Genomic DNA, 16,777 nt, shown 5'->3' with positions numbered 1-16,777 from the left:
GTACAATGGATTCTTGTTTTTCCTTGTCAGTGCAGGGGGTTTTACCTGCAGAAGAGACAGGTGTACAGATGGCAAATGCCGTGCATAAACAATGTAATCATTTTGTTACAGCAAGCTGCTGATAAAACACATGGAGTACAATAACTCCAGGAATGTCCAGTATTGTCACTGGAAAATGTGATAAGAGGGTTGACGCCAGTTGGTGGGGAGGTGTGTTACGGCAGTTAAATAGAAGGAATACTGATGTTTATGCAGGGTTATTGTAAAAATAAACCAAAAATAAAAAGCAGGCAGATTGACGGCTTTCCCCTGGTGCCATTCTGACCACTGTTGTTGAATGAAAGAGGCATTGTCAGATATGAGCAGCCAGCTAAAGTGAATGTAATCATAAACATATGGAAACACTACTGTTATAGTAATTGTTGAAATTGAAGCTTCTTAGTCTAAAGGGGCATTAATCCAGTATTCATGGGAGGAAGTTTAGGCCAGTGGTTACAGCTCAGGGCTTGGCTTTGAATCTCTGATTTAAATAAGTGCTGTGGAGGACTGGGGAATTGGTATACTGCTATACTGTAAATACCAGGCTATAGTTTAACTCGCACTGTTAGAATTGTATTATTAATTGCATATATAGTGGGGTTAAGTAAAGTACTGCACTTTCACTAAATATAGGAAGTGTTTTCTGTCCTTGGGCAAGTCACTTTACTTCAAACCTACTTTTGCTTCGACCCTACCAAGGCTCCAGGATCATAAATGACCTACAATGTGTAAACAACAGATATAAATCAAAATCAAACAGTATGTAGGACTACTTTGTGTTTTGCAATATTTATTGCAAACCAATGGACTGAAGCTTTAATATTGTAGTACTAAAGAGTAATACTACGGTAGAGCCAATATCAGATACAGTAATAAAGCATTTATGTTCGATGTAGTCTACTGATCTAGTAATAATTGAATAATGCTGCTTTAATCTAAGCCAACCCTACCGGGGGTCTATAGTGGGATAATTGCTTTTATTTCTCAATAGTTTATTCATATAATCACTAGTGTCTCCACTATGACCCAGCGGAACCAAGGCAGTGTTGGTACACAATGCATTGTGGGTGATTTCGAGCAGAGAAGAGAAAGCAGGGCCCGGTAGTAAATATCTAAGTCATTTTTTTTTTCTTTTCACTGAGAAATTTCTCAATCGTGACAACATTTCTGTTGGTCTCAATAATATAACAATCTTTTCTATTGATCATTGGGATCTTATTGTGGTAGAGTAGCTGTGAAATACACTCCTGTCCTCCAGAGAGGGAGTTCATAACTGCAGAGGCGCGAATCTGAATGAAATGAATGTTTATTTTAAATTGATTGCTATATGCCCAGGTACTGTGTCCCCCCACACTTTTGAAACCAAAGTTACTCCATGCTGACATTGTTTTGAGAAAATGCATTCAACTATAACTAAATTGTTACACATATAATGTGTGCTCATAGAGTTCACAATTTATTTTTTTTAAATTGCAGATTCCATTTTTTTTTCCTCTGTTGTTTTTTTCCTGAGTTTATTTTTGTAGCTTTGGGTTGTTATATTTTCTTATTAAAATGATAGAGCATTTGCACTTACCTGCCTGATTGTGTCTATCCGCTTGCAATGCACTTTCATTAAACCAAAGTCAACTTTGTAACTTTTAAAACCAAACATTTTTTCTTTTACTTGAGCAAATCAAGCGATATTATCTACTTCCCTTTCTCCTTAATCTTCTAAGCTTAGTAGTCTCCATTTCAACTGTGGCAGGGATGGGGTTTATGTTTCTGCCAGCAATCACAGGTATGGCCACTCTCCAGTTGACTGCAAGTTGGTGCTAATTGGGTAGTGGCCACCTGCATAAAAATAACCAGAAATCCTCTGTCTGGGAGAAGAGTGGGTGAGTGATCTGTGATCTGTGATCTGTGATGCTAGGGTAGATATATGTAACTTCCTTGCCTCTGAGTCTCTTTCTTGCCGCGACCCTGCTACATATGGTGTCTGAGTGGGATACGCTTGAGAGGCTCAGAGGCAAGGAAGCTGCAGTTTAAGAGCTAAAGCACACTTTAATAAACAAAACAGGACACAATCAAAAGCCCAAATAAAGGTTTAACAAAAAGAAACACGATGTCAGGATGAGGCATTCATCTTCACTGAACATGCATATATACACATACAAACTCGAACAAATGGACTCGTACTGTAAATAGAATCACTGATGAAAGACTTGACATTTTGGACACACTGAATTTGAAGACTAGCATTAGAATTATGTAACAACCTGACTTGCAGGTTTATTTGTCAATATGAGAAATAGTGGTGTGTGTGTTCCACTTTGCCCAGTCATTCTCACTGAATTGCAAGCCTCAGTGTGATTGCCCAAGCCTGACTTTTGCATTTCATCCAGGTCCTGTTTTTATCACACGCAGCCCCTCTTTCCCCATCCCATCCAACCTCCCATCTGTACGTACTCCACAAGCTGTCTGCTCCAGTGCGCCATTGTGCAGGGCGGCCCTAATGATGCATGCTGATCACTTCATCCCTCCCGTCGCTTTGAAGTGCGCTCAGGTCTCAGGCTCCAGTTCAAAGGTCACTGTGTTTATTTATGCAAAGCTGGATCATCTGTGAAACAGGGTTTTCAAGGCCCCTGGACTTCAAAGATTGCAAATCAGACCACGCCAAGGCAAAGCAGACAGGGACTGGTCCTTTCTTTTGAGCAAATTAAAGAAACTATGCACCGCAGAGCCTCAGAGTCCTGGGTTTGGGTGTATTTCTACATCTCGTAGGCAGAGTACTAATTGACAGAGGAGCCAGGAACACATATACAGGGCTTCTGTTTTTCAGGGTTTATGTATTCCCTATTTCTCCAGGATTTTTTGCCCTGTTTTTCTGTAGATGGCCAAAAATCGTGTAATCTGCACCATGAAGAAGGAAAGTGAACACAAGAAAAATGTTTTTTCAATGTCTTTTTATCTGTTTATAAGCAGAAAATAAGGAACAAATATGGAATTTCACACAAAGAACGTACGTTGATTCACACATTACCAAAGAAGGTGAGGGAAAGAACATTTAAAACCAATCAAGATGCGTTTCAGATAAGGAGGATGGAGGAGTACTATTAGAACAGAAATCAAATGGGCTGGTTGGCCTTAGCTGTAGTCTTTTTCACTTCCTGAAATGTCTTATTTTTTTCTCAGGAGGGAGACCTTTAATGTCCGCAAAAGATATGTTTCTTGTAGGCCAGGCTGGCTTTGGTGGTTAGTGTCAGAGGATGTGTTCAGAGGGGCTCTGGAGATCAAACAGAAACAAAATGAATTGCAAGCTCGGGCAAGCCAGTCCAGTATCCCAGACTCCTCTGCAACTTCAACAAGAATGATACTGAGATAAAAGATAAAGAACACATGGACCGTTCTCTTACAGTAAATGTGTTTGTTCTTTAAAATCTTGTGAAAACTGCATGGCACACCTCCATTTTCAGTCATATAGTTTTCAACAGCTGTAGCTGCACCCAGCAATCATAACTGTGTGTGTGATGAGGTCAGAATAATAGGGATCAGCCGAGTCTTCTGTGTGCTGTATGATGTTAGTAGTTACACTTTTAAAAGCTGAGAATGGGATTTGTTCACCGCGATTTTTGTCACCATATGTTTTGTTTGGTGGCAGAAGGACCACATTAATTTTAAAGATTGTTTACTAAGCTAATGAGCAGGGGCACCCAATAACAACCAGGTTTATTTATAGATTTTCTCAAATGCTGGCTGTGGGTATTTAATCTACTGACTTTCTGTAGACTACCTGGCTACATACCAGCATGTTATAGACACACATATGGGTTAATATCCCTAGTGTAATCTTCCCTTGGTAAATATGCCTCAGGATTTCAGAACTGTTTGAACTTAACCATTGCAATATTTTACAGGGTCACAGAACAAAGGCAGTTGATGGATTCTAAAACCCCATGGTATAATTACCATGCTATATCATGGTTATCTTTTATATGAAGTATGGGCCGACAGCTGCAGCTAACTTGTCGCTCATGCTCCAGGGACTGCTGGAAGGGAATATTTCTTCATTTTTTTGGCATTCGTATTTCAGAATTTCTAATTCAGATTTTCAGTTCTACTGCGGTCTTTATTTTAAACAGACTTTGTTCACATAGTTTACGTCTGCATTCAGATTTAAATATAAGTGGTAATACTATCAATGCAACTTAGAGCATTTTGTATTAAAAAGATTGGAGGGTGTCAATACATGTATATAGATACCCTTATAAAAGTATCCCACGGTAAAAGCATGGCAAAGTGTAATAAAATATTGTGAATTCACAATAAAACATAGGAAAGCATTGTTCATCCCAGAGATGTGCAGTATGGTAAAACATATTTAAAAACAAGGCAAAGCAGGGTAAACTATGGTAAATGTATAGTATAAGCATAGGAAAAGTATGGGAAAACTGCAAAGTTATCACTCAAAATGACTGTTGTAAACTCTTCTAGGAGTAGGCACGGCAAGATTTAGGAGTGGACGTGCTAAAATGGGCCAGTCATAGTGAAAAAAAAAACACAATTTGCGTTTTTGTTGTGACAGTTCGCAAAGTATAAATATTTTCGTATGTACGAAGAGAAAATGTGTTAATGAAGAGAGCCACAGTATACTAATTTAAATATTTGTTGCAGGATCTTAACGAGATCTCATAAATCTTTTTGAATATATAATGAAAGTCAGTTTAATCCAATCAGATTATATAGTGGGGCCCCCACTTCACCCCCAAATGAAAAATGTGTTTCTATCAAAAAGTTTTTCATAATCATACAGTAGCCCCTTCCTAAACCGGACATGTTTAAGGAGTTGTTGGGTTTAAAAAAATACAATAAATTCACACACACACACACACACACATTTATAGTTTTCAATGTATTTAAATGTATAAATAATTGTGCTGAAATAATGTGAATAAAAGGTTATTTTAAATTGAAACTAAATGATTTTAGCATTTTTTAAAAAAAATATTATTTTTAACTAGGTCTTCTTAGTAGTCTAGACTGTTAACACAAAATAGATCATGGTGCCGCATTGACAAGCTATGATACTTACAGCAGGACAATCAATTCTCGTTAATGCATTGTACCACTAATTCGTATTATCATTAGTAGCCTATAAACCAAATGTATACTGTCAGTTTTTATTTAAGTTAGTCAGGGTGCAGTGCTAAATTGTGCACAATTACAAACCACCTGCACATTAATAGAATAGGTGTGTTTCCAATTCCTATACAGATGCTCAGAATGAGCTGGAGGGGTTAGCGGCACATGTGTGCAATCTATTGCTCCCAGAACATTGGGGAAAACAGAAACGGCAACTGGCAGCGCACAATAAAAAGCAGACTGGAAAATGCCAGCAACACAGTCCCCTGAAAGGACCCAGAGGCAAGATAATGCAGGGTGGACAATAGTTTGACGACTGCAGGGATAGCATAGCCTTCTCTAGGTGACAGGCTCATCTTTTAAATCAGACAGCAGCTCAAGAATTATGTGGCTGCCGTGCCTGTACCTGTGCTAAATTTGGTCTTCATTTCTCTTCTCATCCTACAAATCACTTGTTCTTGCTGAAGACCATATCTCCTTGCTGTAATCACAGCGGCCATGTGTAGGGGATAGTGTTCTGCTTTTTAAAGGCTTGCTAATTGCTACAGTTTAAAAATGTGCATTCAAAGGTTCTTAACAAATTGATGCAATTGTAAGTGTTGCAATTGCCGACAGCTTTAATACATCTCATTATAATGTTTGAGAACCCTCATCTCCACCCCATTTTTGCAAATTTATGCAGGAACGCCCATTATTACATATTCACATGAGGCTGAACCGCAAAGAGAAACTGCTGCCGCAAAGCATTCCGCTGGTTTAGTACATTTCCCTAGACTTCTGACTTGTTTGCAACTGGTTTGCGACTATTGAAACAGCCACGGCACTTTAGCACATCTACTCCTTAAAGTACAGCATGTGAGTCTGGGTAGTGTTTGTTTAATCTTTTTGTACAAACATGACAATACAACTTTAAGGTCACAGTGGTTCAGCTTTACGTAACCCCTTTGAGAACCATCCAGGTGGCTTTTGTACTTGTCTAAAAGCTAATGTAGATGCACATGCTGTGCACTTTGTAAATTGTTGTGCTTTTAAAATGTTTGAGTGATCTTCTGTCGCTGTGGTGATCTGTCCAGGATGATTTTGGAACAGTGTTATTTTTGAGGTGTGGTATAATACTCTGACAAGTAACTATTAACACTGCCTTGACTGAAAACACGGCATTAAAAAAAAAAGAAATGGGGAACATGAAGTGATAAGAATCACATTTCTTACTGCAACATCATGCTTTCATAGCCTTCAATGTTATAAACAGTAGGGTAAAATATAGGACAGAGGTTACAATAACATGCTGTAATTTAGAGGTTGCTTGAAACAAGGCGAGTTTATAATTCCTGATAAGGCAGTTGTTTCACTGAAGGTTGCCACTAAATATTTGAAAGGCAAGTCGATAGTAGCTCGTGGCACTGATAAAAGTGTGTTGTCTGAAGTATGTTTTTCTAAAGAACACTGACTTATCTAATAGAGTATTTTATTATTAATTAGTTGTTTAGCAGACACTTTTATCCAAAGCAATTTACAGAGACTAAGGGGTGAACTACGCATCAACAGCTGCTGCAGAGCCACTTCCAATAGGACCTGGGTTTTACATCTCATCCAAAGGACGGAGCACAAGGAGGTCAAGTGACTTTCTCTGGGTCACACACAGTTAGTCAGTGGCTGAGCAGGGATTAGAACTGGGGACCTCCTGGTATCAAGCCCCCCTTTTTTTAACCACTGGAACATCCAACCTCTCCAGTAATAACATTTTTTGTGTTTAGCAAGTAAGTTTCAGTGGAACAAGGTTGGAACAGGAATAATATAAATAGAAGCAAGAAAGAAAGCAAGCTACCTTCCCCAGCCTTTGCTGGATGCTAGTTTCTTTGAAGCTGCCCCTGCACCGTCAGTAACTGCCCAGGTTTGAGACCACGCTGGATAAAACGCAAAGCTGCATCTACAAGAGATCAAACAGATTTACAGCAATTCGAATGACTTCAAAGAGCTGGCTGGGAGTCAGGCAGCTCTTAAAATGCCATTCATTTGGTGTATGTGTGAACTGCGCTAACTTAGTGTAACATGAGGCAAACAGCATAGGGTTTCCACACTGTAAGCAGGGGGGTTTATGTGTCTTTTGGCACCAAGTGTTATTTTGTTTAAAAACACCTTTCTGAAGTTAATATTTAGCATGTTAGCATGTTTTTTATGAACAGAATTCAGCCGAAGTTGGCGGTTCTCCCTTGGCTTTTGTTTTCTGGGGGGCATTTGGTAAAGATTTCAAGTGTCTGCATCTCCCATTTCAGCTAACCCTTCTGTACTGTTCCTGTGACGGCTGAGTCTTTATTATTATTATTATTATTATTATTATTATTATTATTATTATTATTATTATTATTGTAGTAGTAGTAGTAGTATTATTATGTATTTCTTAGCAGACACGTTCAGTGCAAGTACAAGCTGATGCAAGAACTGGTACAAATGGTTGAGATATAGACCAGCATGGTCGAGAGTTGTAATATATACAGTCTGTATGTATTTTGTGTATGAGTCTTTAACATTGCTGGTCCTATTAACTTCTGAATGGCTTGTTGGATTAATCTGAAAATTCGTATACAGTTTCATAATCTTTTTATTTTAAGAAACACTGAAAAAAAAACTTTTTTTAGTATCACTACTATATATTCAATCATTGACTGTTTCATAGTTATGGGTGAACTTTATTTAGACGTGCCTTTCATATTTCAGTTCTCAGAAGATTTTATTATTTTGTTGCTGATAGCGTACAATATACCAATAAAATACTCAGGGTGTCAGGACATCCAGTACATCCCTAATGTGCATTTTGAGTTTTTTTTTACCCCCAGCTATCGTTTTAATGTTATACACACAGAACAGCTATATACTGTTACAGTAGGTACTGTTTTTGTATAATAGAATGGGACTCGTTTATTAGCAGTGAAAGGGTCTTATCATGTGTGTTGCAGCGTGAGCTGCTAAACTGGGACTTTAGAAACCGAAGGTGTCCTTTCTTGCCACTGGGTCACACTGCCCCTTGTGGAGAATTCATCATCTGCAGCACTAAACTCATTAAGTGCAGTGACTGGGTCCACTCAGCACCTCAGTGGCTGAACTGGAATAGAAATCACATACCCATGTGAAAACACAAACATATATAGCATGTTGAATATATAGGCAGGCTGCATATTGAAAATCAAGCCATGTATGTTTCATTTTTCAAAACAGTATGTGTATTTAACAGATCTTCTAGATAAAACAGTACGGTACATGCAACACATATCAAACTATTATTAAATAGTGACAAACCAATAAAAAAACCTCATCCCCTGAAGTTTCATTTGTGGTGACAGAAAGACATGCATTAAAGAAGCTTACTTGCAGTGTGGTTGTCATTAAGCTGTACTTTTTGAATGTTAAGACCCGTGACTGTTTAGATCTATTCAATATACCATGTAAGCTGTACCATGTTTTCTATGGGAAGCACATATGCCTGTACCGCATGGGAACCAAAGTGCAAAATCCAAACTGAAAGAAGGCAATGAGTGCCATTCAATTATGAAACTTATACGCTCTCCCTTATCTCTGCAGATGACTCAAACTCAGGAAAGGATGGTGCCGGGATCCCAGAAGGGGGTGAAGCAGAGTATACAAATGAGGACATGTCAGGGAAACAATGGGGTAAGACAGGGGGGATAATGGATAGCCTTGCGGAGTAGGGCTTTTGAAGTGAATGGGTTCAGGAACAAAAAAAAAAAAGAGTGAGAGACGCTACAGATAGCTGGGTAGTGGGAATGCTTGGACCTGTATTGTGAAGCCAGAATAGATCTTGACCCCTTTGGTCAAGCCACTTCAAGTCCAGGTTTCAAGTGGATTCTTGTGACTAACCGCAATGGTGCCTACAACAAGCTCATTATGAGAGCTTTTTTAACTCACACCATGGGATTCAATCTGTTTCCCTGAGTGACTCATGAACACAATTATAATTACCTATGCTTAGGTTCCGAGGTATTGCAGTATGCTTTACAGGATTACATTATAATTTGAATGCATTACCCAGAAAAAACCTTACCAGAACTATAAGCAGACCAAGATCACAGCATTACCTGCTATGGTTTGCAACAGGCATTGTCCAGTGACTCGGCAGCACACAGGTACTCATTTGGTACTATGAGAATCCCAATAGAGTTCCAGTCCGTATTGGATCAAACTGTTTTTTCAAAATATTAAGAAAATGTACAACTTGTGCTCATATCATTGTATTTTGTTTTAAAACATTAGAATGTGTTTATTTTTTCATTTTTTTATAAATACACAATGTCCAATAAGTCAGACCTCATAGGTAGTATTATGCATTATGCCGATTAAGCCAAAACCGATTGACTGTCTGCACCGTCACATGAAAATGATCTGAATTTGTTCCTCTTTGCTTAAAAAAAACGTAAGACACTGTAGATGGTTCCTGTGCAATGTGTGAAACAATGTTATTGAGTTAGTTAATTTTACTTTTGCAGTGCGTCCGAGGTTCACTCAGCCTGCAAAGATGCGACGGAGGGTGATTGCGCGGCCTGTGGGGAGCTCGATCCGACTGAAGTGTGCGGCGAGCGGGAACCCGCGGCCCGAAATTGCCTGGCTGAAGGACAGCAAGCCACTGACAGCCCAGGAGGTCGGGGAAAGCCGCAAGAAGAAGTGGACACTGAGCCTCAAGAACCTGGAACCCGAGGACAGCGGCAAGTACACCTGCCGAGTCTTCAACCGCGCTGGGGAGATCAACGCCACCTACAAGGTGGAAGTTATTCGTAAGTGTTGCCTCTGCAGAATAAGTGTTTTGAAGAAAAGGGCTGTGATTATTGGCTATGGACAATTATGTTTTTACATTCCAGCATAAGTATTTTTTTTTATAAATATGAAAGAATATAAGAATATAAGGTTATTTACAAACATGAGAGGTCAATCAGTGATTTGTCAGGTCTTAAAGGATTCCAGTGATTCAGTATCAATAGCATGGCTAGGTGGTAACCCATTCTATACACTCTGTGTACTTGCATTCATTTTTTTTCTTCTGCTTTGCTCTGGAGAAGCACACAGATTTGTCACTGTACAGTTCAAATGACAAGAAGTCTTGTCAATGTCTTTTGTAGTATGCAGAACTGCTCTGTTACAGTCTATTTTTAAATCTGAACACTGCTTTAAAAATGGTTGGAACATGTGTTAATTAAAGTCTTCCCAATAAAACATAATTGTGAAACCATATGCCTGGGGATGGGTCTGGATTGTACCCTGCTTAATAGCTAAGTTGGTCTGAGTCATGAGCAGGAATGCGTGTTAAATGTGTATTAATGACTAACCTGGTATTCCACACATGTAATCTCCAGGAGCCGTCTCCAGTGCTCTATATGTTAGGCCACATTGACAGCTGTGAAGATTAGAGGCAGAGAGTAATAGGGATAGAGAGCAAGGAGATGTAATAATTTATAACAATCAATTGATCAATCTTTGTATAGCGCCTTTCATAGTGGACCACCATCACAAAACGTTTTACAAGATACAGTAGCACCAAAATCCACAATACTTTAAATACAGAGTAGTGCATAATACATGATATACAGTAAAAAACAATGCCTAGTACAATACAGTGAAAAATGCATAATTCATGATATAGTAGCATAATACATGAAATAGTAGCAACAACACAGCAGCTATTAGTAGATATCAGGCTTAAAGAGCTTGGGAAGCAAGAGAGAACAAGTGGGTCTTGAGAGTTGATTTAAAGCGAGCAACGGTGGGCTCATCACGCACCAAAGCTGGGAGAGAATTCCAAAGAGTCGGAGCCATAAAATTAAATGAGCGTTTTCCAAGTGTGGTGCACTTCTGCTTGGAGTGTAACAAGCAGGCCAGAGTCGGAGGACCTCGGCTTGCGGGCAGGGACATGGCGGGTCAGCAGGTTGAGGAGGTACTCAGGACCTGTGTGATGAAGGGCATTGTAGGTGAGCAGGAGAGTTTTGAACAGAATCCTGAACTTAACAGGTAGCCAGTGCAGCTGGGCAAGACGGGGGGTGATGTGATCACATTACATATGGTAAGGATCCTGGAAGGGGCATTCTGAACTAGCTGCAGTCGGTTTATGGTGCGTGCCGGGAGACCACCATATAGAGACATTGTGGGTCTTTCTGAATAGAAAGCTCCAACCTGTCCGACATCTGGTCCTGATCAAGTTACAGCTGTGTGCAGACTCCGAAAACATGTGTTTACACTAAAACCAGGAGCAGAGCCGGTGGAAATGAATCAAACATCATCCCATTGTCAGATGTGGCATTTTCCCTTTTATCAAAGCCAGACATAGACGGGAGCAACATTGTTTCAGTTCCCTTGGCTTCCCGCATCGATATTCAGTCAAAACAATCATCTAACACGTGAGAAACTGGGAGCGATAGATCTCTCGCTTAACATAGGACAGCCCACTGCTTGGGTTCCACTTCCAAGTATGAACCAGTAGCTGTGCTGGAATTTGCACACGAACCAGTGGGGTTTAAGAGAGAAATATGGCAGTAGTAACATTAGACCTACATGGGAAGTATATAGTGAGAGAACAAACCACAATGTTTTCTTTTAACACAGGGCAAAGCTGTAGATTCTCAACTCTTTGGAAGCATGTAAGAAAAAGGATAAAAAAGACAAAAATGTGAATGAACAATAAGCTTTATTCACCAATGCTGTATTATTGCTTAACGCTTTTCTCCTGCTTCGCCCATTTCAGAGCGCACAAGGTCGAAACCCATCCTGACTGGCACCCACCCTGTGAACACGACTGTGGACTTTGGCGGGACCACCTCGTTCCAGTGCAAGGTCCGTAGCGACGTCAAGCCCGTCATCCAGTGGCTCAAGCGCGTGGAGAACGGCAACGAGAACAAATACAACTCCACTATCGACGTGGGCGAATACAAGTTTGTGGTGCTGCCCACAGGGGAAGTGTGGTCTCGCCCTGACGGCTCTTATTTGAACAAGTTGATGATAACCCGGGCCAAGGAGGAAGACGCCGGGATGTACATCTGTCTGGGAGCCAACACTATGGGCTACAGCTTCCGTAGCGCCTTCCTCACTGTCCTGCCAGGTGGGATTGAAACTCAGTATCACATATACACTTTAGGATGGGTCTTGTAGACTTTTTTAAAGAGATAATATGTTGTACAGCTTTGGGTGTCCTATTTTAAATGAGGGAATCTCAGCTTTGGTCTCTGGCTTTTCCAAGAATATTATTTTTATTTCTCAAAGGAGGAATGTTAGTGCAAGTTGTAAAAATAACAAGATTGATAAATAATAAATATTGATAGTAAAGCTAACTTTAAAACAATAAATCCACCGAATCATGCATCTCTAACACTAGAGAAAACCAACAGCAGCACTGAAACAAAACAGAGTACATAGTGTCACCAACATAACCTAGACCACTCAAAAGCTAGGCTTTAAAAAAGACAATATTTCCTCTTCAACAAATTAAACTACACTTTAGCTCACTGTTAGACTTTTAGAGATTTATGTAGGCAGATTAAATGGCCTGTCCATTTATAAGCCTCGATGTGACATCCCATGAAATACGACACACATGGCCAGGGCCCTGTAATAATGGAATGTGCTTTTAATTATACATTTCTTTTCAGTGTTTTTAACGTCATCTTTATATTGTTCTGTCTTTTTTTTTTGTTCCTGTTAACAGACCCGAAGCCGCACGTTCCACCTGTGGTGGCCTCCCCGTCCAGCAGCCTTCCCTGGCCCGTCATCATCGGGATCCCTGCCGGGGCCGTTTTCATCTTGGGGACGATCCTGCTGTGGCTCTGCCAGACCAAGAAGAAGCCCTGCTCTTCCCCATCCTCAGCAGCTGCAGTGGCAGCTCAGTCCGTCCACCGCCAGCCCCCCCCGAGAGAGCGTATCTGCCTGCCGCAGGTGCCTGACAAAGACTGTGGGAGCTCCATGCACTACGAGGAGTATTTAGCCCAGCAGCAGCATCTGCTAACCCAAGGACCTATCCTAGCCCCGACCACAGCTCCTAAAATGTACCCAAAGATTTATACAGACATCCACACGCATACTCATCAGCATGTGGACGGGAAGATTCACCAACACCAGCACATTCATTATCAGTGTTAGGTGATGCTTCTTAAAAATAAAAAGGCCTTAACTGCATCCCTCTACCCCCTCTCTCCGCAGTGTCCCTCCTTGTGTGATACCTCAAACAGACAAGTACAAGGCCAGCCACCAGCAGGCCATGAGCTGGACAAATAAGACTATGTGAATATATTTGCATTGAGGGTGGCAGGGATGCAGGGGATGGGATAATGAAGGAAGTCATATCTGGGAAAGAAAAGAAAAATGTAATTTGCTGAAATTACACTTTACACATTTTAATGCTTTTGTAATTCAAGGAGCAACCAAAAGCTGTGGCTTATATTAAACACACATATTTTTGGCTCAGCAGAATCTTGGTGAAATGGAGATCTTATACAGCACAGGTTTGTTTGGCATAAATGTTTGTTTTTATGGCATAGAGTTGATCTAAAAAAAAAAGAAAAAATAAACTGCCCTTCTTGAGAAGCCATTTTTACCCTTTGAAGGCAACACAAATTCAATGAGCAACTAAGGGATTATGCCAAAAAATTATAAAGTTGTTTTGGAAAGTATATGCAGAAATATTTTCCCTTACAACACACCCACACACAGGCACACACACACACACACGCACACACACACACACACACACGCACACACACGCACGCACACACACACACACACACACACACACACACACACACACACACACACACACACACACACACACACATGCACACACACACGCACACACACACACACACACACACACACACACACACACACACACACGCACGCACACACACACGCACACACACACGCACACACACACACACACACACACACACACACACACACACACACACACACACACACACACACACACACACACACACACACACACACACACACACACACACGCACACACACACACACACACACACACACACACACACACACACACACACACACACACACGCGCACGCACACACACACACACACACACGCACACACACACACACACGCACACACACACACACATATCCCTGACCACTATTAATGCGAACACGTAACTGCGTAAATTATTTGCCATTGACTGCTGTATCCCAGTGTCCCATTTCAGACTAAAAATGTACAAAAAATGGCTCCATAACGCCACCTGCTAGTCACCAAACTACTTTCGTTCCACTGATTGAACTGCCACGAAGAAGGAATATAAACACCTGAATATGCTTTAATGTGATCTGCTTAACAGCCTTCTAGCAAGATTCGCCAGTCATTAAGTGACTAGCCACTTGTCAAGGCTAGGACGGACTGCCAAGTTTAAATGTCTCTTGGATATGCAGTTATGCTGAGTGTTTTGAATAAAAAGTTATATTTTCAAACTGTTCTTTACAGTACAGTTACATTTCACTGCCTTTTGGGGGGGAGGACCATGATAGTGCCTATGTGGACTAGAATTAAATGTAACCACAAAATATAAAGATTTAGTAGTTATATATATATATATATATATATATATATATATATATATATATATATAGATAGAGAGAGAGAGAGAGAGAGAGAGAGAGAGAGAGAGAGAGAGAGAGAGATTTTAAACAGAAGTCATGTATATTTAATTTATTTTGTTAAGCAAGAAATAATGTATAATGTTTTCATCAAAGCAGGCATTTCTATACATATTTTGATCCAAAATGCAGTGCAAGCAAATATTAAAAAGTCTAATGTTTTTTTTTTAATAGTTGCTTTGTAAGCTATATAGCATATACTCAATACTTTTTGAACGAGTTGTAAGTCATATATTTGTATGCGCTGTTCGAAAATCCAAATTTTAATTCTTAATATCTTTGTAATGACAATCCTGTACAGTCTGCGCTTCTTGTTAAGTTGAAAATGTTTTCAAAGTTTATTAATGTGGAGACATTTTAATTATTTTACTGTGGTTATTAAAAAAAAAAGAAACACGAAAGACTTATTATTATTGTTGTTGTTGTTATTGTTGTTGTGCTTCTCGCATGCAAAATGTTTTGAAAGAAACTTTTTGTCTGAATTAATGTTTGAATGGAAATAGGTAAATGCATTGATCCCGGTGCATTGTGCATAGTGTGATTGTTTGAGTAGAAACAGGTAAATGCATTGATCCTGGTGCATTGCGTGACTGAGTGGAAACAGGAAAATGCATTGATCCTGGTGCATTGTGCATTGTGTAATTGTTTGAGTGGAAACAGGTAAATGCGTTGATCCCGTGCATTGTGTGGTTGTAGACTGGCCGGCCGCCTGCATGCCTGCCTGTAAGCTGCCCAGAGCTGCATGGTCCTCTGGCGCTGAGCTCTGAGGTGGCTGCACGGCAGGGCTGCAGAGTGAAAAGAGGCGGGCGGCTGAAGGCACATGTGTGTCCGTCTTCGTCCCTACTGAGTCAACACTGGGGTGGCAGCGGTGAGCTGGGTTGAAATACAATAATTGGGCTTACCAAATTATGGAGGAAAATACAAAATATATATATTTTTTTTTAAAAAAGAAGTTATGACAAAATGTGTGCAAGTATATATTCTACTAGAAATATATTACCTAAGGATGTTGAGCACTTCATAATAGACCACATCAAAATAAAACATTTTATCAGGTAAAATGAAAGAACAAATAGTGCACATTTTTTTAAAAGGAAACTTTGCTAAAAACAAGGCCACGTTGAGGCTAGTAGCCCAGCACATGGACAAGCTATTGAAAAACAAGTAGTGTTTGAATAGAGTAATGAATATTGGTTCCCCCGAATAGTTGTTCCCACAGGAACACATTTTCAGCTAACATTTGTACCCCTTGTGAACAAATATTTGTTCCCACCAGTGAACATTTGTTCACCCTACATGAATGTTTGTTATTTATTCTAATTGTATGTCAATAATGCATGTATATAGTAAATATCAGTAATGTTTGCAGGATGTTATCATGTATTATATTTAGTTGAGAGTGCATGGATATAGACTTATATGCAAAGAAAGATTTCTTTGTTAAAAAAAAAAAATAAGGAGGTACAAATATTTGGAAGGGGAATCTATATCCCTGAATATGCGTTCCTGGGGGAACAGATATTATATGACACCAGTTACTTACAGAATCTCTGCTAACTTTCTGTCAGATATTACTCCATGGATACCTCCAAAGCACCAGTTTCTCTGGGGATAACACTTAAGTTTATATATACATATAGGAGGCTGTGTGGTCCAGTGGTTAAAGAATTGAGCTTGTAAACAGGAGGTTCCCGACTCAGCCACCATGCTTGACAGTTGGGATGGTGTTGACTGGGTGATGTGCAGTGTTGGGCTTGCGCCAGATGTAACGCTTGGAATTTAGACCGAAAAGTTCAATTTTTGTCTCGTCTGACCACAAAACCATTTTCCACATGTCTGCAGTATCATCTACAGTACCTGGAAAAAGTATTTGCCCCCTCTCAGATTTTCTGCATTTTTGCATATTTTTGACAATGAATGTTATCAGAGCTTCAACCAAAATCTAATATTAGATA

General features: G+C 39.9%; 1 protein-coding gene across 2 annotated transcripts in view; it reads left to right on the top strand.

Annotated features, from left to right (window-relative positions):
* LOC121325684 (fibroblast growth factor receptor-like 1) overlaps nt 1-13,921 on the top strand; it is a 96,469-nt gene extending 82,548 nt beyond the window's left edge. For both annotated transcript variants that reach the window (XM_041268545.1, XM_041268552.1), the window contains 4 exons: nt 8,740-8,829; nt 9,663-9,947; nt 11,906-12,259; nt 12,863-13,921. In XM_041268545.1, coding sequence (XP_041124479.1) covers nt 8,740-8,829; nt 9,663-9,947; nt 11,906-12,259; nt 12,863-13,293 — 1,160 coding nt within the window. In that variant the 3' untranslated portion in view covers nt 13,294-13,921. The remainder of the gene's footprint in view (nt 1-8,739; nt 8,830-9,662; nt 9,948-11,905; nt 12,260-12,862) is intronic.
* The last annotated feature ends 2,856 nt before the right edge of the window (nt 13,922-16,777 follow it).

This window comes from Polyodon spathula, chromosome 1 (genome assembly GCF_017654505.1).
Source record: "Polyodon spathula isolate WHYD16114869_AA chromosome 1, ASM1765450v1, whole genome shotgun sequence".
NCBI classification, from domain to species: domain Eukaryota; kingdom Metazoa; phylum Chordata; class Actinopteri; order Acipenseriformes; family Polyodontidae; genus Polyodon; species Polyodon spathula.
Note: the sequence above shows the minus strand (reverse complement) of the source record. Positions and strands in the feature narration are given on the sequence as shown.